General features: G+C 35.9%; 1 protein-coding gene across 3 annotated transcripts in view; it reads left to right on the forward strand.

The window, feature by feature from the left end:
- The window catches only part of ATAD1 (ATPase family, AAA domain containing 1), a 40,590-nt gene extending 15,865 nt beyond the window's left edge, over window positions 1-24,725 (forward strand). For all 3 annotated transcript variants that reach the window (XM_027529132.1, XM_027529129.1, XM_027529130.1), the window contains 7 exons: window positions 142-262; window positions 2,095-2,295; window positions 6,880-6,986; window positions 12,720-12,809; window positions 15,919-15,969; window positions 21,266-21,399; window positions 23,078-24,725. In XM_027529132.1, coding sequence (XP_027384933.1) covers window positions 142-262; window positions 2,095-2,295; window positions 6,880-6,986; window positions 12,720-12,809; window positions 15,919-15,969; window positions 21,266-21,399; window positions 23,078-23,198 — 825 coding nt within the window. In that variant the 3' untranslated portion in view covers window positions 23,199-24,725. The remainder of the gene's footprint in view (window positions 1-141; window positions 263-2,094; window positions 2,296-6,879; window positions 6,987-12,719; window positions 12,810-15,918; window positions 15,970-21,265; window positions 21,400-23,077) is intronic.
- Window positions 24,726-26,112: the final 1,387 nt, after the last annotated feature.

Genomic DNA, 26,112 nt, shown 5'->3' on the forward strand with positions numbered 1-26,112 from the left:
AATACTTACATTAATATATCATTTTAAACTTATTATTTAGGTATAATCAAGTCTTATCATTTGGGATTTTTTTGTTTGTTTTTTTACTTCAGTGAATATACATTAGTGGTAAAATTTCATGCTGACTTTACCTTTTACCAGGTTACTTGGAGTGATATAGCAGGTTTGGATGATGTCATTACAGATCTGAAAGACACAGTCATCTTACCTATCAAAAAGAAGCATTTGTTTGAAAATTCCAGGCTTCTACAGCCTCCAAAAGGTATGTTAAAAGTTTATATTTGTGAAAACATTAAAAATCTGGAGAACACAGAAACTTTCTGCCTTTATAGAACCGACGTTTTTGAAGTTGGATTTTTAAGAGATTGCTGAGATCCAGTGAATGATTTTATAAATAATAATTTTAAGATAATTGCTCATTCTTCAGCTTACCAAATTTGGATAATTTTCCCCCTGTATAGATATTACATGTTATAATAATCCCTTTATTTCAAATTCATATTTATTACAAGAAAATGAAATTAGGGAAATCAGTGATAAAAAAGATTCAAAGTAAAAATATGGGTCTTTGTCAAAAAGAAGATAAGACTTCTTTTTTGTTTTTTCACTATACTAGTGATTTTTTTTTCCCTTTTGGTATTTCTGTTTACTTTTAGAGTACAGTAGTGTTTTTTGTTTGTTTTTGTTTTTGTTTTTTTAGAAGGAATAGTGAATGGATGAACTAGAAATTAAGGAATTAAATGTTACTTATTTTTAAGGGGAATATTTTAATATTCCTAGTTAGTAATAACTGAAGAAGCCTTGTAACTCAAGAATCGACAGTATTTATAAATGCATCCTTAAATGCAGTACTTCTATTATTAATCATTCACATATTGATCATGTTTAAGGTTTATTGAAGGCAATTCAAATGTAGCTTTCTTGATAATTGACAGTGAGATCTATAGAGGTGTGTTGCCGTGGCTTTCAGATACAAATTCTGTAGTGTAGCTTATTTATTGCCATCTAGTAGAAGCTTCTCTTTATTATGTTATCAAAGCTAGCGAGGTTGTTAGTCAAGACTGAAATCAAATTATTAGATAAATAACATTTCTCAAAAATGTAGGATCTTTAAAAATATCAAAATAACATGTATAAATTGTAGTTGTTTATAATCTTAACTAATTTTACAGCTGTATCAAAAAGTGCATTAAATTGAAACAAATAGCTGTACATTTTTATGAAGTAGAAAAGTTTTGTTTCTGGTAAATAGAGGATGACAGTTATAAAAAAATCGCATACTTTTTCATTAACTAAAACCACAAATCTGTTTTTTATGTATTTCTTTTATTTTCTGAAACAGCAAAACTGCTTTTTTTTCCCCTAACAAAATGCATTTAGTTTATTGTGATTAAGAGAATGTTTTCCCCAAAGAAAATTTCAAATGATTTATCTGTGCCCAGATCAAAAGAGTAAGGTAGAAATTGGATTATTAAGTTCTTCCCTACCTTCTTGCAGATTGTTTATAGTATGAAGAATGAACTTTTGTGAATTTTTATGTCTCAGTTTCACAATGCTAATGAATGTAGGAAATTTTCGCATCAGTGATTTTTATTTTAGGCTAGGTAATTGGGTGACTTAACCAACTGGACTTGGTTTAAAATCCCAATTAGCATAGCAGATGCCAAATTATGAGGGGTACTTTAACAGCCTTTTGTAAATCTGGTTTTTATTTAAATGCATCATCTGAAACTAAGGGTGGTTCCAAATTTTTCTAAGTTACATAAGTATTTCCTTATTATGTGATCTAAAGCAGCAGTCCCCAACCTTTTTGGCACCAGGGACCAGTTTAGTGGAAGATCATACTCCTGAACTGGACTGTTTGATGAAGGGAGGAAGCAGGAGGGTGCTGTAACCCCAAGTAGATGTCAGCACTGACACAAACTTAGGATGTGGCACCTTCCTTTCTACTATGAGAAAAGATTAATAAAAATAGAAATGAATATTATGGAGCATTTTAGTATGAACAGAATTAATATTATGTTGATTATCCCATAAACTAGCAAATCTCATTATCTTAAAGAGATAATAATAAAATAACATGTTAATTTCCAGGTGTGCTTCTCTATGGGCCTCCAGGCTGTGGTAAAACGTTGATTGCCAAGGCCACAGCCAAAGAAGCAGGCTGTCGATTTATTAACCTTCAGCCTTCAACACTGACGGATAAGTGGTATGGGGAATCTCAGAAACTGGCTGCTGCTGTGTTCTCCCTTGCCATAAAGCTACAGCCTTCCATCATCTTTATAGATGAAATAGGTATGCTGTTTTCTAAACAGTGTGCAGTGGACTTGCATGTACATGTTTCCTTCTGCTTATATGTTTGTCCAGGGTAGGCACCTAGAAGTTGAACCAGCAGATTGTGTGATATGTCCATCTTCAACTTCATTAAGATCACTAGTGTTAATTACTGTGTTACACCAGTTCTTCAAAGTGGTTATACCCATTTTCACTCTCATCAGTAAATAGTTTGTTTCCTTACATACTCCTCCCCAAAACTTCTCTTTTCAGGCAGTAACGTTAATTTATGTCAATTTAAAGAGCAAGAATCATCTCATTGTTTTGTGTTTGCTGCTTACTGGTATGTTTGTGCATCTTTTAGCAAGTTGATTAGCGATTTAGGTTTCCTTATGTGTAAATTGCCAGTTTTTCTTTGGGATTATTTGTGTTTTTCTTAGTAATTCTTTGATAATGTTTTAATATGATTACAAATATTTTCTAGACTGGCTTGTCTTTTCACTTTATGATAGTTTCTTTTATGAATATTTAAATGTAGTTTCGTTTGTGAGTCTTTCTTTTATGATTTATATTTTGTGTGTCTGGTTTACAAATCCCTCACTACCTCCTTAAATGCTCTTGTTTTTAAAATATATAATGTGAAGTAAGAATCTAGTTTAATTCCTTGCCATATGGACTGTCAACATAAATAGATCATCTTTCTCTGTTGTGACTTTTATATTAGTGAACTTTTCTCTATTTAACATTTTATGGATCATCTACATTTTCGTTACAGTAAGTTAAATAAAGCTACATTAGTTAAAACTGGCTTGGAATTAATTTTACTATTATATGTAATATAATAAGCTGTATAGAATTATACATAGAGAAAGATAGGTATAGATAGAAGTATTTTGGTTACATGTTTGCCTTGTATATCTTACCAATTTATTCCTTTTTTTTTTTTGGATTTTTGCTTTAAATTTTGCATGAGAACATATTGCTAAATTTTTAAAATATTTAATATGAGACTTTTATAAAGGAGTAGGGTCAGTTTGCTTTTATTTTGATAGCTGACAGATTTATTTTTACCACTTAACTGTGTGCCTTTTATTTACCAATCTAGTGGACTTTTGTGCTTTTTCTTTTTATTCCCTTTCCCCTGTTGTAGTAGCCTTCCCCTTCTCCAAGGGATTGTCCTATCCCAGGGATCAAACCCAGGTCTCCTGCATCACGGCAGATTCTTTACTATCTGAGCCACCAGGGAAGACCCTTAGCATAGCTACTCATCTTAAAAGTCTAAGCTAATTATTTCTCCCCTCTTACCAAATAAGACAGGGATCTCAGAGCTCTTGAATACCAATCACTCCTCTCATCTCTTACATGTTTCTGATAAGAGTTTCTCTTATTTTTTACTTTCCATGTGAGTTGTTATTTTTATATTGGCATTGCTTGTTTAGAGATCTACTTTGCCACTTTTTTTGTTCACTATTACTTCTTGAACCTGCCTTTTCTGGATTTAATTTCCTTGTTTCTGAAGTAAAAATTCTTTCAGCAGAGATTGTGAGTATAGCAGCTTCTGTCTTTGTGTGAAATGTGTTCATTCTGTGTTTTTATTTTTAAATGATAACAGAATTATATTTCCTTTCAATATTTTAAAGTTAGAAATCCACTGTCTATCATTCTTTTTGTTGCTTTTGAGAAATCTGCTTATGACCCAATATTTCTTTGTAATTTAATATATATTTTCTGTTACTTGCTATTCAAATTACAAGATTTCTATTATATATATATATGTATGTACACACACACTTGTTCAACTCTTTTCTTAACTTTGAGTCATTTCCATAGTTTTAGCATCTAGGTCTCTACCATATCTCATCAGTTCTAAAACACACTATTTTAGTTTTTTATATTTTAATATCTGAAATTGGGATAGCATGTTATAATTTAATTGGCAGAATTGTTTCCTCTTTTTCAAAAAATAATTTTGTTTATTTATTTTTGGCTGTGCTGGGTCTTCATGGCTGCATGGGCTTTTCTTTAATTGCAGCAAGGCAGAGGCTATTCTCTAATTGTGAGTGCAGGCTTCTCATTGTGGTGGCTTCAGTTGCTGTGAAACAGGGGCTCCAGGGCTCAGGGCTTCAGTAGGTGTGACGCCTGTCCTCAGTAGTCATAGCTCCCAGGCTCTAGAGCGCAGGTTCAACAGTTGGGGCACGTGGGCTTGGCTACTTCACGGCATGTGGATCGAACCCATGTCTCCTGTATTGACACGTGAATTCTTTCCTACTGAGCCACCAGGGAAGCCCTGAGTTTTTTCTTCTTTTAGTATTATAATTTACTTGGCAACATTTTAAAAATTTTTTGATGCATAAAATGATATCAGTCATTGAGTAAGTTATAAAAAGCATTTCTTTGCTTGGCTATATTTAGTCTCATAAGCATTGGGTTTGTATTCTATTAAAAGTGAACTGTAGAAGTTCTATTTTTCAGATTTAGCTGTTTTCACTATAGCTTGCTGTTCTGTTAGAATTTCAGTCCTTTTTATGTCTTCAGAATTTAACGCATACTATTATAATACAGTTTTTTGGATTGTTCTGTTTGAAATTCTACTTGTCCTTTATATTGTTAACTCTTTCACAGTAGTTTGTTTCCATGTGTCATTTCTCACTTTACGTTGCTTTTGACTTGGTTTTGTATGAGAATTCTGTGTTGCCTAAAATGATCCAGAGTTGTTCTGTGTCTTCCACTTAGAGCTTTTAAGATCTAATTTCTTAATATGGATGTTCTTAGACTGAAAGATGGTTCGAATTTAGACTTCAAACCTGAGAGAGAGCCCCTGTGATCTTGGTTTTTTAATTTTTCACGGGCTACATATTTCCCTCCAGAGCCCAGGCACAGAAGAACAAGCTTCCTTAACTCCCTGTAGTGATGAGCAGAATTTTTTTCATGTCTATACTTTCTGTAAGTGTACATCCTTTTGGGCACCTTTTTTTCTACTTCTTAAAATCTCAGATATTAACACTTCTTTTTTTATTTAATTAAAAGATTATTTTTTTAGAACAGTTTCAAGTTTAAAGTGGAGAAGGCAATGGCAACCCACTCCAGTACTCTTGCCTGGAAAAATCCCATGGATGGAGGAGCCTGGTGGGCTACAGTCCATGGGGTCGCTAAGAGTCGGACACGACTGAGCGACTTCATTTTCACTTTTCACTTTCACGCATTGGAGAAGGAAATGGCAACTCACTCCAGTGTTCTTGCCTGGAGAGTCCCAGGGATGGGGGAGCTTGGGGCGCTGCCATCTATGGGGTTGCACAGACTCAGACACGACTGAAACAACTTAGCAGCAGCAAATTTAAAATTGAGCAGACAGTTTCCCTGTTATCAATATTTTGTGTTAGTGTGATGTATTTGTTATAATTAATGAAACATTATTATTAATAACTGAAGTCCAGGTGCATTATTCTGTGTTGTACAGTTCCATGGTCCGACAAAAATATAATATCATGTATCTTCCCAATATCGGACAGAATACTTTCACTCACCCTAAAAATCCCCAGTGCTCTACATGTTTATCCCTCTCAAACTCCTCTGTCCGAAACTCCTGGCTACATCTTTTCATATGCTTATTTGCCATCTGTGTGTCTTCTTTGGTAAGATCTTTATCCATATCTTTTGCTCATTTTTTAACTGGGTTATTTTCTTGTTGAATTTTAAAAGAGTCCTTTGTATATTTTGTATACAAGTCTTTTGTCAAATCTGTTTTATAAATATTTTTTTCGTGTTCTCAGGCTTGTCTCCTCTTAAACCATGTCCTCCCCAAAACAGGAAGTTCATTTTGAATAAAATCCAACTTACACTTTTTTCTTGGATGGACTGTGCTTATGGTGTTATATGTAAAAACTCGTTACCAAGCCCAGGGTTTGATTAATGATTTGAGATTATATAATAGAAATAGATGGGGAAACAGTGTCAGACTTTGTTTTGGGGGCCTCCAAAATGACTGCAGATGATGATTGTAGCCATGAAATTAAAAGATGTTTACTCCTTGGAAGGAAAGTTACGAACAACCTAGATAGTATATTGAAAAGCAGAGACATTACTTTGCCAACAAAGGTCCATCTAGTCAAGGCTATGGTTTTTCCAGTGGTCATGTATGGATGTGAGAGTTGGACTGTGAAGAAAGCTGAGCACCAAAGAATTGATGCTTTTGAACTGTGGTGTTGGAGAAGACTCTTGAGAGTCCCTTGGACTGCAAGGAGATCCAACCAGTCCATCCTAAAGGAGATTAGTTGTGGGTGTTCATTGGAATGACTGATGCTGAGGCTGAAACTCCAGTACTTTGGCCACCTCATGCGAAGAGTTGACTCATTTGAAAAGACCCTGATGCTGGGAGGGATTGGGAGCAGGAGGAGAAGGGGACGACAGAGGATGAGATGGCTAGATGACATCACGGACTCAGACATGAGTTTGGGTAAACTCCGGAAGTTGATGATGGACAGGGAGGCCTGACGTGCTGTGATTCATGGGGTTGCAAAGAGTCGGACACAACTGAGCGACTGAACTGAACTGAAAGAATAAATAATTTATTGTTAATTTCTAAGGTTAACGTTTTTTTTCTTCTAGACTCCTTTCTACGAAACCGTTCCAGTTCTGACCATGAAGCTACAGCCATGATGAAAGCTCAGTTTATGAGTCTCTGGGATGGATTGGATACTGATCATAGCTGCCAGGTATTATAAATCTGCCTTATTTTGTGTTATTGTTGATGGTGGTAGAAAATGTGTCCAGTTGTTTGTTAAGCTTTTTTACAATTTTTTTTCTTAAATTATACTTATCCATAAATGGTGAGAATCTGAAAGAGTATGATTTGTTTATGTCTTCATCCATTTTGCTGCTGCTAAGTCGCTTCAGTCGTATCCGACTCTGTGCGACCCCATAGGCCACAGCCCACCAGGCTCCCCTGTCCCTGGGATTCTCCAGGCAAGAACACTGGAGTGGGTTGCCATTTCCTTCTCCAATGCATGAAAGTGAAAAGTGAAAGTGAAGTCGCTCAGTCGTGCCCAACTCTTAGCAACCCCATGGACTGCAGCCTACCAGGCTCCTCCGTCCATGTGATTTTCCAGGCAAGAGTACTGGAGTGGGGTGCTGTTGCCTTTTCCCTCATCCATTGAGGGCTTCATAATTAATAAAATGTTAAAAAAGATTTCCCAAACGCCCAAAACAAATACAACAGAAGAGAGAAAAACCAGGTATTATGTCACAGAAAAGGAAGTGACTAGCTCTGAGTATTCTGTACATTTCTTTTGACTCTTACCCTAAGTCCTTCTAGTCTTTACTCTCAGTTCTTCTGTCACTTAATTTTTTTGTATAATAGTGTAGTAACCCCAAACTCTGTTATCCCTCTCCCACACTTCTCCCTTTTGGTATCCTTACGTTTGTTTTCTATGTTCTGTCAATCGGTTTCTGTTGCAGATTACACATAGAAGTGACATCATGTGATATTTGTCGTTCTGTCTGAAATACTTCATTTAGTATGATAATCTCTAGATCTGTATTGCTGCAGTTGTCATTATTTTATTCCTTTTTATGGCTGAGTAATAGTCCATTGTATGTATGTACCACATCTTCTTTATCCATTCCTCTGTTGTTGTTAAGTCGCTCAGCCATGTCCGACTCTTTGTGACCCCTTGGATTGTAGCACGCCAGGCTTCCCTGTCTATCACTATCTCCCGAAGTTTGCTCAAACTCATGTCCACTGAGTCAGTGATATTATCTAGCCATCTCTTCCTCTGCTGCCCCCTTCTCCAGTGCTTTCCAACGAATCAGCTCTTTGCATCAAGTGGCCAAAGTGTTGAAGCTTCAACTTCAGCATCAGTCCGCCCAATGAATATTCAGGGTTGATCTCTAGGAATGACTGGTTTGATCTGCTTGCAGTCCAAGGGACTCTCAGGAATCTTCTCCAGCACCATAATTCAAAAGCATCAGTTCTTTGGTGTCCAGCCTTCTTTGTAGTCCAACTCTCACATCCACACGTAACTACTGGAAAAACCATAGCTTTGACTGTCTGGACTTTTGTCGGCAAAGTGATGTCTCTGCTTTTTAATATGTTGTCTAGGTTTGTTATGGCTTTTCTTCCAAGGAGCAAGTGTCTTAATTTCATGGCTGCTATCACTGTCCATAGTGATTTTGGAGCCCAAGAAAAGAAAACTTGTCACTGGTTCCACTTTTTCCCCTTCTATTTGAAATGAAGTCATGCAACCAGGTGCCATGATCATAGTTTTTTGAATGATGAGGTTAAGCCAGCTCCTCTTTCACCCTCATGAAGAGACTCTAGTTCCTCTTTGCTTTTTGCCATTAGAGTGATATTATCTGCATATCTGAGGTTGTTGATGTTTCTCCTGGCAGTCTTGATTCCAGCTTGTGATTCATGCAGCCCGACATTTCACATTATGTACTCTGCATATAACTTAAATATCCATGGTGACAGTGTACAGCCTTGACATACTCCCTTTCCAAGTTTGAATCAGTCTGTTGTTCTCTCATTGGGCATTTAGGTTGCTTCCATGTCTTGGCTATTGTAAATAGTCCTTCTGTGATCATTGGGGTTAATGTATCTTGTGAAATTATGGTTTTCTCCAGATATATGCCCACTAGTGGGATTGCTGGATCATATGTTAGCTCTATTTTTAGTTTTTAAGGAACCTCTGTACTGCTCTCCTTAGTGGCTGCACCGAATTATATTCCCACCAACAGTGTAGGAGCATTCCCTTTTCTGTACACCCTCTCCAGCATTGATTGATTATAGATTTTTTGATGATGGCCATTCTGACCCATGTAAGTGATAGATACCTCATTGTAGTTTTGATTGCCATTTCTTAAATAATTAGCGATCTTGAGCATCTTTTTGTGTGCTTATTGGCCATCGGTATGTCTTCTTTAGAGAAATGTCTACTTAGGTCTTCTGCCCATTTTTTTTATCAGGTTGTTTATTATTTTGATATTAAACTACATAAGCTGTTTGTTTATTTTGGAAATTAATAATTGGGTCCCATGTGTTTATTTTTGTTTTTATTTTCATTAGTCTTGGAGGTGGATCCAAAAACTGCTGTAGTTTATGTCAGTGTTCTGCCTATGTTTTTCTCTAAGAGTTTTATGCATCTGGTTCTTTAATCCATTTTGAGTTTATTTTTGTGTATAGTGTTAGAGAATGTTCTCATTCCATTCTTCTACATGAAGCTGTCCAGTTTTCCCAGCACCACTTATTGAAGAGACTGTCTTTTCTCCATTGTGTATTCTTGCTTCCTTTGTTGTAGATTAATTGATCATAGGTGTGTGGATTTATTTCTGAGCTTTCTGTCCTGTTCCATTGATCTATAAATCTGTCTTTGTGCCAGTAACATACTGTTTTGATCACTGTAGCTGTTTATGTTCATATGTTTATATGTGTAAGTTTCTGTGTCTTACCAGGAACCAAGGCTTGACTCTGCTGAGTAGGTTTCCTTATTTTTCACCATGTTTCTCAGGTGATAGTACTTGATGAGTCCAGCTTTATGTAGAATGCTCTCATGAGGCCCTCTAGCCTGTCAGATGTCCAGCACACCCCACTGTCTAAGATCTGTTCACATCCATGTTATGCAGTCAACTTCTGCCCCTGCTTACCTCCATTATATGGAGAAGCTTTACTGATAAATAAACCTGTCAGTTTAATTCCTTTACTTTTTTGCAGACATATTGTTTAATTTGAGGTTTTCTTTTTAATACCTTATTATTAATTTTTACATATTTTGTAGCCAGAGTTTAAGGATATCCTTTGTCACATTACCACAGATCAAAAGTCCTGAGACATAATTCTCAGGAAGAAAATTAAGCCTCATATCCTCCTTCTACGTCACTTTTGTTAATCGCTCGGTCATGTCCAACTCTTTGTGACCCTATCAACTCCTATAGGGAGTAGCTATAGGCTACTCCTATAGTCCCCCAGGCTCCTCTTTCCATGAAATTCTGCAGGCAAGAATACTGGAGTGGGTTGCTAGTTTCTTCTCCAGGAGATCTGCCCAACCCAGGGTTTGAACCTGGGTCTCCTGCATTGTAGGCAGATTCTTTACCATCTGAGCCACCAGGAAAGTCCCTTTTATGAAAATATAATTTCATTTTGAAGAAATTGCCTTTAGTGTTGGATGATTAGACAAGAAAGCACAACAGAGATAAATGTAGGTGAATTAATAGAAATGATTTTTATTAATAATTGGTTCTGGTAAATCTATTCAATGAGATTGGTGTGCAGGTTTCCAAAAACTAATTATCTCCTAAGCAATAGTATTTATAGTATGCAGAGAATTGACTAGTTAGTGCCTGTAAGAGAAAATAATTTAATATTATATCTTATCAGAGTATAGTTTTAAAACCAAGGAAATAATAATATCTGAATGAAGTATACTTCAGAGCTGCTTCATCCAAAGCCCCATGGTGGGGTTCTTGCCACAGAGGAAACTGAAATAGTTGCATGACCCCATTAAGCCTGTCACTGCTACTGGAAATCCAAGTTGGCTGATGACATATTCATCTTGAAATACATGAGACACAAAAGCTAACATTGTTTTTAGGGGATTAATTGACATAGTTCAACTTTTGAGATGTATATTTAGATCTGATTGTTTTAAATGTAAAATAATTTAAAAAAATTTTTTAATATTTTGTTTTAAAGATTTTTTAAAATCGTCAGTTCAGTCATAACTAATACCTAAAATGTGCGTTAATTTTGCTACATAAATACAAAAAAATTACTGTTGCTTCCCATTTTTAATTTTAGCTTATCTGCACTAGAGTTAATATATATGTAAATGTTATCAGTTTTGCCACTTAAAATTTGCTTCTGTAAGTAATGTTGGTCACTCTTGCTTTGCTTATTCATCATGGATATATGTTGTTACCTTACATGTATTCATTAGACCATGTTGTGCTAAACTGTCTGTATTCCTTGATCCTAATTTTTAGGGTTTACTCTTTCATAGTGGGCTTTTGTGTTAGGCTGTTTGTTTACCTAGAATATTTCTCAAATTTCAGCCCCCTTTTGAGTTTTTTCTCGGTACTTCCTCAACCACAATGGTTTTTGTGATCCTCAACCTAATAGAGTCATCTTCAACAAGCTTCCATGTCACTTAGAGTCTCTCTTTCAATATCTTATGAATACTCTATCTCAGAACGTACTTAATGTTGATATTTGCTCGTATAAAAAACGAACTCATTTGATCACTTCTAAAGATAAATTTTGTTTTACATTGGGTAGAAATTTTCCTTATTAGTTTTATAGAGTTGTAGAAAGTCAATAAAGAGAAACAGGTAAGAGCATTAATATTTTGACTTGAGGACCAGTTAAACCAACTATAAAATTGTATTATGTTTTGGAACTTTTTCTCAAATTTGTATTTATATTTTTTCCCTGTAGATGGCAGTCTCTCCTGGTTAATTGAAAGTAATTTGGCTGTTGAGTGACATTTAATGTAAAGAGTAGAAGTAGAATATAAAACTTAGTGGATTTTTCAACATGTTCTGGAGTTAGATTTCAGACTATTTCAAAAACCTAAGACATCTCAGGCTGAAATAAAAGTTTTCATTAGAATACCAATGAATTTCATTTTAGAGAGCAGATGTATATGTTTATTGTATTATACAGAAATATCAATAATAGTAATATTGAAGCCCTTCAGAAATTAAATTGTTTTGTGTATCTTTGTCTTTATTCTTGTTGATTTTTCATCTCTATATCCTTTATACATAAGTGGCATAGACTCAGAGGCTGGTAGGGCCGCCAGCAATTTTTTTTTCTTTTCTATTTTTTTAATATTCTACCCAGCATTTTGATGTCTGCTTTTATTTTGTTGCCCTTGTGTAAAGTTGGATTGCTTGAGGTTCTATTATTATTAAGAAGATTCTACCTGCAGTGCTGATAGTACCATGAAATGATGGTGTGAACTCTAGAGGAAAAAATACACAGTATGTGTATTACTATTACCAGAATCCTCAGACTCTGGTAGGGAAACGATTCTCTCCTTAATATTGTTAAAGGACTTGAATTATTCTGTCACATATACTGCCAAGCTGTTATAACATAAATAGCTTTCAGTTATTCAACATGTAGCGATCAAGTGACCATATTTTGCAAAATAGAGGAGGTTTTTTTAAATTTTTATAATTCCTTCATAACTGAATAGTATATTTTTTTAGTTACTAGAAGTCTGGTGAAATGCAACAGTCTTACCAGCTCTGCTATCATTTGATCTATTTAGGATTAACTTTGATTTGTATCTATAAATATTTGAGTAATACTGGATTAAAACAGATTTCTTATAGAAGATTTAGTATAAGCCCCACTTAATTTTCTATATCTTCTAAGCCCTAGTAGTAACAACTTAAAAGGAGTATTACTGGTATATTTAATAGCTTTGTTTTCTTTATATATTTAGGTCATCGTGATGGGAGCTACTAATCGTCCTCAGGATCTGGATTCAGCTATAATGAGGAGAATGCCCACGAGATTCCATATCAACCAGCCTGTAAGTGGGTTTGATTGATATTATGAACAGTTATATATTCATTTTTTGCAGATCTTTATCTGTGATTTCAGGAAGGGAATGATTAAAAAATAAGACTTATTATTTATCACAGGCAGGGAAGGAATAGAGCAAGAACCCCATAATTACTGGTGTCCTTTCTACTCCTTTTCTTGCCTTTGTACTGTCTTTGAGATCAGTGTTGTTTACGTCTGTATACATTTGCGTCTCTTCAGTGTATAGAATTACCTCAAGTTTCCCTAGACATGTTAGTGATTTTCTTTAGAATGTAGCAAGAAAATGTAAATTATCGATTTGTTTTAGGATAGGATGAAATTAGGGGTTTTAGGGTTAAAGAACTGTTCTGTTCAGAAGGCTGGACAGGGAGAATATCTGCTATTTATTTGATTAATTATTAGTAGTTGTAATTGGTGCTTTCCTCTGACAGGATTAATGAGTAACCAGTAAGTACGATATTGCACTTTAATATAAGAATGAAAATCTGAGATTGGTGTTGATCCAGTTGTAACTTACAGCACTCTTTTTTGCTGGTTAAAAGTACCCTCAAGTAGAGGATGATAACTTGCTGATACTCTGTTACACAGAATCCCCAAATCTTGAATTTTGTCTGCTTTTAGATTAAAAAAGAAAAAACAAACAGGGTTAGTACTAGACTGTGCAGCGTGCAAACATCATGTTACACGGATCGCTGTTTAGAACTTCCACTGTCACTCCTTTCAAATTTAAAATCTCTGGCCGGAAGCTTTTGCCCTATTTTATATTCTTTAACCTAACAGTTTGTCTCTGTAAACATGGTTATGTAAAATTGGTAGTTGTGATCTCTGTAAAATTACTCTGGTCGACTGTTTGCTACAGCTACAGCCTCTGATTCCTCTGGAGGGTATACATTTACTTAGGCAGTCTATTAGAGAATTTACCTGATAATTCAGTGGAGAGATTTTTTAATGTGATACGGGAGACTGGAAAATTTGATTAATATTTATTGAGCTTGTATGTCAGATACCCACTAGGTTCTGATGAATAGAACATGGCCCCTGCCCTAAAAGAACTCTGTATTGCAGGGGGAACCAGACACAAAAATAAATAATGCAATATGTACTTTACAAAGATATGTGTAACCAACTGCAAGGACCTGAGGTGATGATGAAAACTAATAATTCTATCCGAGGAGTTAGTGCAACTTACAGAATCCAGCTGGGCTTGAAGGATGAAGGATGGTAGGAACTGACTCATTTGAAAAGATCCTGATGCTAGGAAAGATTGAAGGCGGGAGGAGAAGGGGACAACAGAGGATGACATGGCTGGATGGCATCACCGACTCGATGGACGTGAGTCTGAGTGAACTCCAGGAGTTGGTGATGGACAGGGAGGCCTGGTGTGCTGCGGTTCATGGGTTGCAAAGAGTCGAACACGACTGAGCGACTGAACTGAACTGAATTGAAGCAAGGAAATGCTTTTTTGCCACAGTGAACAAAGGCAAGGAGGTGTGGAAGCCCATATTTAATGGAGACTTTTGGGGATATTCAGTTACAAGGCGCCAAGGAAAATCAGTGGTTATGAGCGGAAAGGGTTGACTGCTGAAGGTTTAGATGACCTTTATATGCTTCATACAAGATATGTGATTTTATTACCAGAACATCAGAATATTTTTAGAAATAATTAGTTCACTTCAGTGGTTCTGAAAATAAAGATTACATTGATAGAATCTCTGCTTGTAGTCTAATAGCAAACAAAGGGTTTTGATGTACGGTAGTAGAATAGAACATAGGGTACAACAGCCTGTAAATTAGCCCTTGCTAAAGTTGTAAGTTTAATATATTTATTGTGTGAGTTCAGAATGGGTTGTGTAACACATTTTATCAAGTTTGCCATAAATTTGTATACTGTTAATGCAGAAACTACGATTTTTTAATCTCCCTTTCATTCTGTTTTTAGTGAACACACACACATTTTATAGGGTGATTTTTTTCTTATGCATAACTGTGATATCGAAGTATATGATAAACCTTACCTTAAAATTCCTTTCCAAGTTAAATGTTGATTAATAGCAAGTACTTATTGGTGATCACATAACATACCAAATTAACCTTTATACTTAACACAGTTGAGTTACAGAAATAGCAGTTTGGTTTGGTTTTGATTTTCACATCATTTAATTTGATACTCCTGGTAACTGGCTCTCCTTTTTTTTTTTTTTTTTTTTTTTAGCAGTTGTGGGAATAGGCAGGAGGAGTTCACCCACAATAATTTTTAAAAGCATTTGTATTTACTATATATGTAAGATATTCTTTTCGGAGAAGGCAATGGCACCCCACTCCAGTACTCTTGCCTGGAGAATCCCATGGATGGAGGAGCCTGGTGGGCTGCAGTCCATGGGGTCGCTAAGAGTCAGACACGACTGAGCGACTTCACTTTCACTTTTCATTTTCATGCACTGGAGAAGGAAATGGCAACCCACTCCAGTGTTCTTGCCTGGAGAATCCCAGGGATGGGGAGCCTGGTGGGCTGCCGTCTGTGAGGTCGCACAGAATCAGACACGACTGAAGCGACTTAGCAGCAGCAAGATATTCTTTGAAAAACTCCTGTTCCTAGTACAGTATTAGGCAGCATCACTGGAGGCAAAAGCATACAAGCATATAAAGAAATACACTATCAACACTAAATAAAATTCACTAACACAAATCAGTGGACATGAAAGTTACATGTTGAGTGGAAGAACCAAGTAGGTGTTCTTGCCATCTCATCCAGTTACTGGTAAAAATTTTATGGCAGTAATGAGTTTTCAGAAGTTTCTTAAATGTAGAAAAGGAGATTTGCAGAGCTATAGAGGAAAGACATTGGTCATTCATTTCAAGGCATGTGCTAGGCACTGGGGATTCAGAATAAGAAGTTACAGTTCAGTACAAGAACCATAAATGATTAGTCTAGAGTCTAGAATTAGACCTTGCTTTAGTCAAAAGTTTCCATGACCTGTCAGAGTTTCTGTCATTTCCTGTAGGTATTGGGTAGTTTACAAGGAAAGGAAGAAATAGTAGGAAAATTAGTTGATCCTTATTTTTTTAATGCTAATTGAGAATTATCCTGCTTTTAGGCTCTGAAACAAAGAGAAGCAATCCTGAAACTCATCTTGAAAAATGAAAATGTAAGTAGAAAATTACAGTTTTTCCCCATCCTATAAATAAAGAAAAAATTATGTTCATAAAATCATTTTAGAAATGAAAAAGGAACCTGAGAATAATATAGTTTTGAACTTGTAAATTACTGTAGAACTCTTGGCTGCTTGTATAACTCAATCACCATGGCATATTTGAACTAATTAAAGATAATTAAAGGTTTTTTAAATAACCTTGTGTTTTCATATCTGTAGATTAAAATCCTCTGATATTTTTCAGACCAGTTTCAAGTTTTATACATTTGTTTTTGCAGAGAAGTATGGGGAGGTTTTGTTTTTCATTTAATTGGAATACTTTTTGAAGTTGAAAATTAGAATTAAAAATATATGATAATCATAATCTTTAATAATTTAAGGTTTTTAAAAATAGTGCAGTCACATGTTTCAAAAGTTAAAGTACATATATTAAATGATATACAGGGAAAAGTCTCATTTCTCTCTTATGTTTCTTATGTATCCTTTCAGATGGCATTATGCCTATACAAGCAAATTAGAATGTACTATTACTCCTCTCGCCTTTTCTACATAAGCCACATTAATAAAGCTTATCCAGTGTTCTGTGTGTTGCTTTTTTTCACTTAATCTTTGAGATTCCATAGTAGCATATGGTTTCCTCATTCTGTTCTCTTTTTTTCCTTTGCACTGCATAGGGTCCATTGCATGGGTATACTATAGTTTCTTTAATCAGTGCCGCACTGAAGGACGTTTGGGTTGATTCTGGTCTTTCACTCTTAAAAAAACGGTGCATCGAACAACCTTGTACATGTGTCATTTGGCACTTGTGCCAGAAACATTAGTGGGGTGAATTTCCTAGAAAAAAAGTTACTAGATCAAAGCGTATCGGAGAAGGCACTGGCACCCCAGTCCAGTACTCTTGCCTGGAGAATCCCATGGATGGAGAAGCCTGGTGGGCTACAGTCCATGGGGTCGCTAAGAGTCAGACACAACGGAGCGACTTCACTTTCACTTTTCACTTTGATCCATTGGAGAAGGAAATGGCAACCCACTCCAGTGTTCTCACCTGGAGAATCCCAGGGACAGTGGAGCCTGGTGGGCTGCTGGCTATGGAGTCGGGTCATACAGAGTCAGACATGACTGAAGTGACTTAGCAGCAGCAGCAGCAGCAGATCAAAGAGTATGATATTTATAATTTTGGTGTGGCTGTGCTAAGTCAATTCAGTCATGTCCAGCTCTTTTCGACCCTATGGACTATAGCCTGCCAGGCTCCTCTGTCCATGGGATTCTCCAGGCATGGATGCCCTCCTGCAGGGAATCTTCATGACCCAGGGATTGAACCCACATCTCTTATGTCTCCTGCATTGGCAAGTAGGTTCTTTACCACTAGCACCACCTGGGAAGCACTTATAATTTTGGTAGTAGTTGCCAAATTTGTTCATGCCAATTTACTCTTTTATGCCAGCGGTGTTAGATAGAGTGCTTCATGCCCTGTAGCCTTGCCAGCAAATGTTATGGAACTTTGTGCCAACATAATAGGGCATTCTGCCTTTTTTTAACTGTAGTATCTTTGGGAATTCTTTTAGAATTAGGTTTGTCATTGGTACAGGGAATTTTTAGCATTCAGTTTCTTACTCATGAAAGTACAGATGAGTCTTTAGTCAGTTTTATAATGCAGAATATGAATGCTCTCTGGATAATTGCTGACATAGGAATGTCTGATTTCCTACTAGCTGCTATTACTGTGCTGGAGGCATATTGTTTAATAGAATATGAAAAAAAATTAATTGTGCGAAAAGATGCTTCAAATCAGTAGCACACAAATTTATTTAATAAGATGAGCACTATCATGCTTATTCATCCCTGAGCAGAATTAGAGTTTTTGATGCAAACATACAAATAGACTTATATTTTGAGTTTTTTCTTCTCTGAAGGAAAAAATGAAGCTTTTGTAATGATACTGTTTTCCAGTCTTTCACATTCCTTATTGATAGATCCTTAATACAGCTCACTCTTTTAAAAAAGATATACTGGTTCTGGCTTAATGTTAAGTATGAAAGAATTAGAACTAATAACATTATACCTAATAAAGTATCACATCTGACACTACAGTAAGAATGTTGTTTTTTTTTTCCCCCATACAGACTAACCTGAATGTATATATTTTCTGTAACAGTGGAAATTTAAAATCATGGGTTTAGAAGAGACACTTGAGGATTCCATTCTGGCTTGACCATTTCCTACTGTGTGACCTTGGGCAAATACCACTAGCATCTCTATGCCTCATTTTCTCACTCAGAAATTGAAGATGTCAACAATCTCATAGAATTGGTTTGATAATTTATATTAAATGTGTGTGAATATATATATGTATGTGTGTATATATATATATATATATATATATATATATAAGATGCTTGGATTACCATGCAGTGGACAGCCAGTGTTCAAGCTATTTTGGCAGTTCATTAATTTATTATATATCCTGTTTTGCTCCTATTATTCAAAACCTTTTTTAACTTGGGAATTTCCTTCATACTTGCCTAATGAAAATAATTCTCACTACATGGTTTGTCTAGAACCATGATCTTAAAAAGGGCTACTTCTACAGTGCTTACTGTGTGCCACGTATTGTGGTGATACATAGTTTTATTTAATCCTCATTTTAAGCAGTGCATATTAATACCATTTTACACTTGAGGAAGCCAAAATCCAGAGAAGTTACATAATAAGTTACACAGGTTTACATAGAGTAGTGAGAGAGCCTTTCTTTTAACCTTTATGGAAGGCTATGTTAGTAAATCTTGCTCTCTCAGTGAATGGAATCTTCTTCTTCTTATTTTCTTATATTTGTTCTGCTCATCTTTGTGGCATTTTCACCCTGCCATGAACAAGATTTGTGAGTGGTGAGAACATAGTGTTTCTCAGCAAAGGAGTGGGCAAAGGATGGGGTGGAGGTATTGATTGTTTGAAGGAGGAAGACAACTAATATTTAACATCTCGAAGAATAATTTGGAAGGTCCTTTGTTGTAAACACATACACAGATAACTTTAAATCTAGCACCTGAACTTAAAAGGTTAATCTTGACATATTTTGCTTCACACACCCCCTCCCCTCTCTCTCCACCCTACACCGTCATTGGTAGCGCGCTGTGGAGAGCTCTCAGCACTGTCCTGAAGTTGGTAGTGTGTACTTCCATAAATATGTGTGGATAGATACATAATTCATGTATAGGTATAGTTGTATAGTTTTTTTTTCTTCCTCACTTTTACAAACTATAGAGAAACTACATCCTGATATGTCTGATTTCTTAAGTACACATGTAAAAAAGAATTCCTGAGACACACAGAAAAGTTAAACTGCAAAGTTAGAAAAGTCTGACTGTAATCAGACTTAAGACTTCTAGAAGTATGACAAGATAAAATGAACAAAGTGAAAGGACAGGCCACCGGGGAAATACTTGCAACCCTGTAACCAACAGGAGACTAATGTCCTAAGTACACAGAACTCTTGTAATCAGGTTGTCAACTTGTGCGTTTGTTCAGCGCATCACGGATCTAGCTATTACTATAACTAGCCCTAGGAGCTCACGCTCTGATGTATCAGTACGTAAGACGTTAAGTGACAAACCTCCCAGTGTTATTGTAGATTTGTCCGATTGTTATATTTTTCTGGTGAATTATTTTTTATCATTATGTAATGATTTGTTTGTGTTTGTGGTGATTGTTGATAAATTTGGATTCATTCTTTCTTATTTTAGTGCTTCCCATTTATTGAGCCTTTTTTCTCCTTGGACTCCCCGCACCCTCAGCCCACCCAGACCATCCGCTCCCACCTTCCAGTTGACTTACCTCTGCCCCAGGCCTTCATTCTCAGTGTTGCTCTTGTGTTCCTCATTCTTTTCCCCTCTTCCTCTAGTCACTTGGAAGTTACGCGTTCTTTTTTAGTGCTACTTAGTTCTCTAGGTGCCTGCACACTAAGTCTCTTCATTTATGTCTGACTCTGTGAGACCCTTGCCCTGTGAGACGTCTCTTATGGCTCCTGCATTGGCAGACGGGTTCTTTACCACGAGTGCCACCTGGGAAGCCCACTTAGTTCTCTACCCTTAATTAAATGATTATTATTACTGTTTATATATGAACTCATTTACATTTATCTGTATATAGTTTACCATTTTCCTTCACACCTCCCTTCTGGGTTCAGTTTTCTTTCTATCAGAGAGTGTATGAGTATGTGATTTCTCTCTACTTAATCTCCACATTTAGGAGTGAGAACACTGGCATGTGAAGTCCCAGTTGCAGAGTTAACAGTAGACTCCATGTCGTCTGACCTCCAAGCCTCTTCTTGTCCTTGTGCAGAGTTGCTACTCTTAACTTACACTGAGTTTTCCACAAAGACAAGTGGGAATTTAGTAACAGATAAAGATGGCATTTCATATCAACTTGGGGAAAATAAATGTTAAGACAAATGGTTAGCTAGGTAGGGGGAAAAACACAGCTGGATCTCCCTGCACAGTGTTCAAATGCTGGCTCTGTCTGTGGTGTGACGTTGGGCAATTTATTTAACCTCTACAGGTTTTACTGTTATCTGAAATTAAAAATGAGAATGCTTCCCTGACAGGATTAAATGAGCATAATCCATGTAAAGTACTTAGGACAGCAAATGACACATAAGAATCATTTATTACTGTTAGTTACTGTAATTAACTATTGACTTTCTCTTCTTAACCTTTTTATAAGCGTAATTATAAGTCTGTTATGTGCCCAGGAGGATCACTTTCTTAGCTTCACTATATAAGCTTAGTTGGGGAGCAAAATCATAGGTGCTTAATGAGTGTTGAGGAATTAGAATAGAATACCACAGCATGACAGTTCAAATGAGGGTTAGAGTGTGTCAGTGGAATATGATTTTCGTAATGGACTCAGGACTTAATGATCCGGGCTGTTCGCCATGTATGTTGACTTTTTATAGAAAAGTGCCCCTTTTCTATAGAACGTGGGACCTTCCTAAGAGGTACCAAAGTCAACCCAACAATATTTGAATGCCTGTTCTTCCCCATCACTCTGTGAAGTGTCTCGTGAGACTTATTTCAGTTTTGGTCATAGTGACAATTACTGAAAAGTAGATTTCAAATCTTAAACTTTTATGGTTAAAAAAAGAAAACTTCTAGAACTGAAAATTTCTAATGATTCTCCTCCCCTGCTGTTCCAGTATGCTTTAACTTTCTTTAATTCTAAGAAGTGTTTGGATATATCTCTTGCCATGTATTTTATATATATATTTTTTAAGTATGTTTTATGTTTGTTTAAGGTGGATAGGCATGTGGACCTGCTAGAAGTTGCCCAGGAAACTGATGGGTTTTCAGGCAGTGACCTAAAAGAAATGTGTCGAGATGCTGCCCTCCTCTGTGTCAGAGAATATGTTAATTCTACATCGGAAGAAAGGTATGTATATTTAGAGTTCATCTCTTAATATTTGTCAAACCCTTTTAGAGCTTTTAGGTTATTAACAGGTTAGGCTAGGTCTTCTGTTTTGCTTTATAATACCAGCTCTATTTATGAAATAAAAAGATAAATTGAAATAAAAAATTCACCAACTTTATTGCCTTTTTTCTGAAGGGGGTTCTGGAAATGAATTTGCAAGGGAGGGTGGTTATGGGGAGCACCTGGAATGAAGAGAAAGAAGTAAAAAGTGAATTTCTCTGAACATCCATGAACTGGGTTATATCAAGCTCACAGAAATGGAGGCTTGCCCATTTCTACCATGAAAACTGTTGCTCTGATATCCCTAGATTGCTTTTTATTTTTATTTTTAAAATTTTAAATTTCATTTCATATGGAAATGAGTACCATGTCTTCCAGAAATTTCACATTTATGGGGACGTTGCTGCTGACTAGACTTCAACTTGTTAATAATGTATTTACTAAAAAAAGAAGTCATTTGTGACAGCAGCAAACTTTACTTGAATCCAGTTTCAAAGTATTTGGAGCTTAAGAAACCAATTTTGTACCAGCTGTATTAGTGAACTGGAATAGCTCAGCCCTGATAAACCAGTGTCCTGTGTTTCCCATAAGGTCATTCACCCTAGACTGGTATAACACTGACCATTTCTAAACCCCTGTTCAAAATATCAACCTTCTAATGAAGAATTTCTGTGACTCTTAGCAAACCAGTGTCCCCTGGGGGCTTGTGTGGAATGAATTCTCTAGCTCTTGCCCTGCTGTTTCCCGGTCTCCCTTATTCATCCCCTGAGGCTGTCACTCCAAGTGACCTGGATTTGCCTGTCCTATTCATGCACTTAATTACACTGTATCGCCATAGCAACCTTTGCCAAAAAAGGTTTCTTGGTGTGGAGAGGCGCATATGAAAGCCGCCCTTTTAACCTGTGGTTTTTCCTTGCGCTAGTTCTGGACCTATCTTCAGTGTTTCCGTGGGCCCCTTCGTGGAGAGGGTCACTCCATCTGTTTATTGCCTAAATTACATTAATGAAAATTGTTTCTCTGCTGTCCTTAAAGCCCTGAAAATGTTACATTTCAGTATGAAAAATGTGGGTAATGTACTTAGGTTATCATAACTTTTTCCCTGAATTTTTTTCCCTAAGTGTTTGTAAATGACAGAGGAGACATTGTATATTGGATTGTGTTTCCTTCTTCCTGAAGTGGGGAGAACCTAGAGTAGTTGGTTTTTATTAATAGCAGTGAATTTTTTTTCAGTTCGTCAAAAGCAAACACATACATGAGTAATAGATACGTACAACTGCTACTTTTTAATTCCAGTTTTCATGGGAATAATTTTTTATTCATTCATTAGAATTATAATCCTATTTAGATCAAATTTCACACTTATATATTCTTAGTGTAAAGTATTTGATTGTAACCAAGCTATAATGTTTATAGTCAGCCATTTAAGCTTCCTACCTCTTGGCAGTCCGTGTTTTCTAAAAATTTTTAAGATACTTATCTGTGTAGATTAATTCCTTAAGCTGTTAATTGTGGTTGTTTTGGATGGGAAAGAGACTTCATTTTTTAATCTTGGTAAAATATTTTAGGGAGATGTATTTTAAAGCTGTGTGAATATCGGTGGGTTGTTCTGTTTTTGTCTTTTTTTTTTTTTACATTTTAGCCATGATGAAGATGAAATTCGACCTGTACAACAACAGGACCTGCATCGGGCAATTGAAAAGATGAAGAAGTCAAAGGATGCAGCATTTCAGAATGTTCTAACACACGTTTGTTTAGATTAAGAGTAAAGATCATTTGTACAGCTCAACACGATCTAGTTTGGTGTGCCCTCTTATCATCAGTGGAAATAGCTGAAGGAGGAGTGTTCTTTCAACAGCGAGAGAGTTTTATGTTCATGACACTGGTTTTATACTCTGAATTCTAAGTTATTGAGACATAGTTGTTATATAAATGGTATTACTACTTGTGAAAAATCATGAGGAGGAACAATTTAATCAGCCTGACTGTGGGTGCTTGTGTTTGACCTCTTTAGCCATATGTTGCAGCCTTATAGTGTCTAAGCTGGTCTTAAGGTAACAAATGATTTATTGAGTCATTAGTGAGAATTGGAGACGTGCTTAAGTGCTGGTTTCTAGATATGTGAGAGTATGTGTATGTGTGTATGTGTGTATTAAATGTATATAGTCACACATTTTATATTGACATTCTGTAGATAGGTTTGAATACAGAAACTTTTTTTTGTAATCCCAACTACTGAATCAAAAAGTACCAAATAGCATATAGCAAAACTAAGATTAATGGTTGTGTCTAAAACGTACAATGATTCAGCCATTTCTAGTTGTCACTTATTTCAGGTTTTTTTTTTTTAAGTTGAGTGTTTATCTGGAGTTGAATAGTTGAAGTCAGTGACATCAGAAACTTAGATGTGGCTCAATTATGGTTGTTGGGATAATTAAATAAACATGCTTGTTCGGTGATCAGCACTGAATGGTTGTCAGGCAGTTGTGTGATCGACACCTGTTTCACCTCTTGCTGCAAGCATGCTGAGTAGAGACTTTTTTTTTATTGATGTATGTAAAGGTGGGCTGAAAGCCTCGCAAAAGAATGACTTTGAAAAACCTCAGTGCCATTCAGCCCCATGTATGTGACTTTTCCTTTCTTCGTTTAATGTAACAGTTCTGTTGTAACCGTGGGTTTTCAATATTTTAAAAGTATATGTTCCTTAATTATGTCAAATATAATTTGGTCATCAAAAATGATAGTTTAAAACTAGCTGTTACTAAATGTGCTAAAAATACCCATTTTGTAATCCTGACTTTTTGTTTTCTTAGCATATTATCAATTATGCCCTACTTAGTACGGATACACACATCAGAATCCCCCTGTTGTATCTGTAGTCTGATGCTGTGTGCACAAAAGACGACACGTTTTGTCCAAAGTGTCACTAACCAGAATTCTGTCACAGGCACTTAAACACAAGCACGAGGAAAGTGGCACGATGCGATCTTGAGGTGCCTTCTGACCTTTTGTTTTTATTGTATTCTTTGAAAACTCTGATGTTTATTTATGAGTTATTAATTAATCTCTTCGATAATAAGTCTCTCACAAGAACCCGTTGGATAGTTTGTTCATCATTTGTTCTTTGAATGGTGGATGGGGCAGAGGTTCAAGTTTTGAAAAATTGTGAAGATGATTGAAAAATTGATGCAAAACACAAGATACCAAAAATAAAATATTTCATCTCCATTTTTAATAACTATTATACTATTATTTTATAAATATGCAATAAAGAGGTCCCTCTTAATTGAGTTTTCTCTACTTACTCCTTTATTTCAGTTACATAAAATTTTCTGGGGTTGCTTTGGTTTATAAAACTTGCCCTTAGACTATTTTCATCTTGCTGTGTAATTTTTATAGAATACATTCTAGTATCTAACTTATTACTTTGTTTTAGTATTTTATTTTAGTAGTCATTTAATTTTAATTCTGATGGCATATTGATCAAAAATAGGGGTAATATACCTCTCTTCATGTTCTTTTATTTTCTTTTAAATTCAGAATAACCAATAGTAGTAGTTAAATTTATCACACTTTTAATCATCAGATGAAGTTAGAAAAATACACTAACCAACACCACAAAGCCATTACCACATGACTCATCTAGGTATCTTAGTGTCTTAAAGTAACTGAGGAAACCTTATTATGTGCTTTTAAAGAATGTTTAGTGTTATGTAATAGATCCTTCTGCTATAGACATATTTGACATAAGCTTTTGGCATGCATTGGATTCTAAGTTCTAAGGTATATTTTCACTTTGGGTAACAGTTAGAAGTACTAGATCTAGAGTTAGATTGCCTGAGTTTAAATGCAGACTGTCCGTTAATTAACTGTACCTTGGACTAGTCACCTAACGCTCGTTTGTAAACTGGCGTGGCAGCAGCACTCACAGGCGGTGTGATGAGATGATGTGATGATGTGATGAGATGATGTGATGAGATGATGCCTGTAAGACACTCAGCATGGAGCCTGGCATAGTATGTTCAAATGTTCATTGTCACATTTTACTACTTTTACACACTGATGTACACATCTGTTGGCCAGGCTCAGTTTTGAGCATTCTTCATGCTTAACCTATTTCCATTCCCTAGATCTTTATTCTAGGGATTGAGATGAAATGATCAGCTGTGGTGTTTCTCTAAAAGCCTCATTGGTGGAAGACTTCTGGTAAGTCTGGTGTATCTCAAACTATTCCTTGGCCTTTTTAAAATAGAGTTTAGAAACTCAATATTTGAATCAATTCATTGTTTCTTGTCCAGTTTATCTCCTTTCTCATTCAGTCCCCCACTTATAGGGTGATCCAGAACTTACCATGTGATCAGTAGCTGTATTGGAGTAATTTAAATAGCCTATATGATCACAGTAACCTAACATTACTTAGTAGCTATAACTGGAAGATTTGGTGTTGCAGATGTCTCAAGCCTTGAGTGTGCCTGAATAAACACATTCGTCAGTAGGAATTTGTTTTTCAGCTGGAATTGTTTTATTTGTAGACAAATACAGCTTCTGGATAAAGGAAAGGAATTGGATTATGTATATATTTTGTAATTCCTTTTTTAGTTTCTCTTAAGGTCAATGTCAGAATATTGACTAGAATTCTAATATGCTAAGCATGTAACTTGCAAGACTAAAACCCCA

Source organism: Bos indicus x Bos taurus, chromosome 26, assembly GCF_003369695.1.
Source record: "Bos indicus x Bos taurus breed Angus x Brahman F1 hybrid chromosome 26, Bos_hybrid_MaternalHap_v2.0, whole genome shotgun sequence".
In the NCBI taxonomy this organism is placed as follows: Eukaryota; Metazoa; Chordata; class Mammalia; order Artiodactyla; family Bovidae; genus Bos; species Bos indicus x Bos taurus.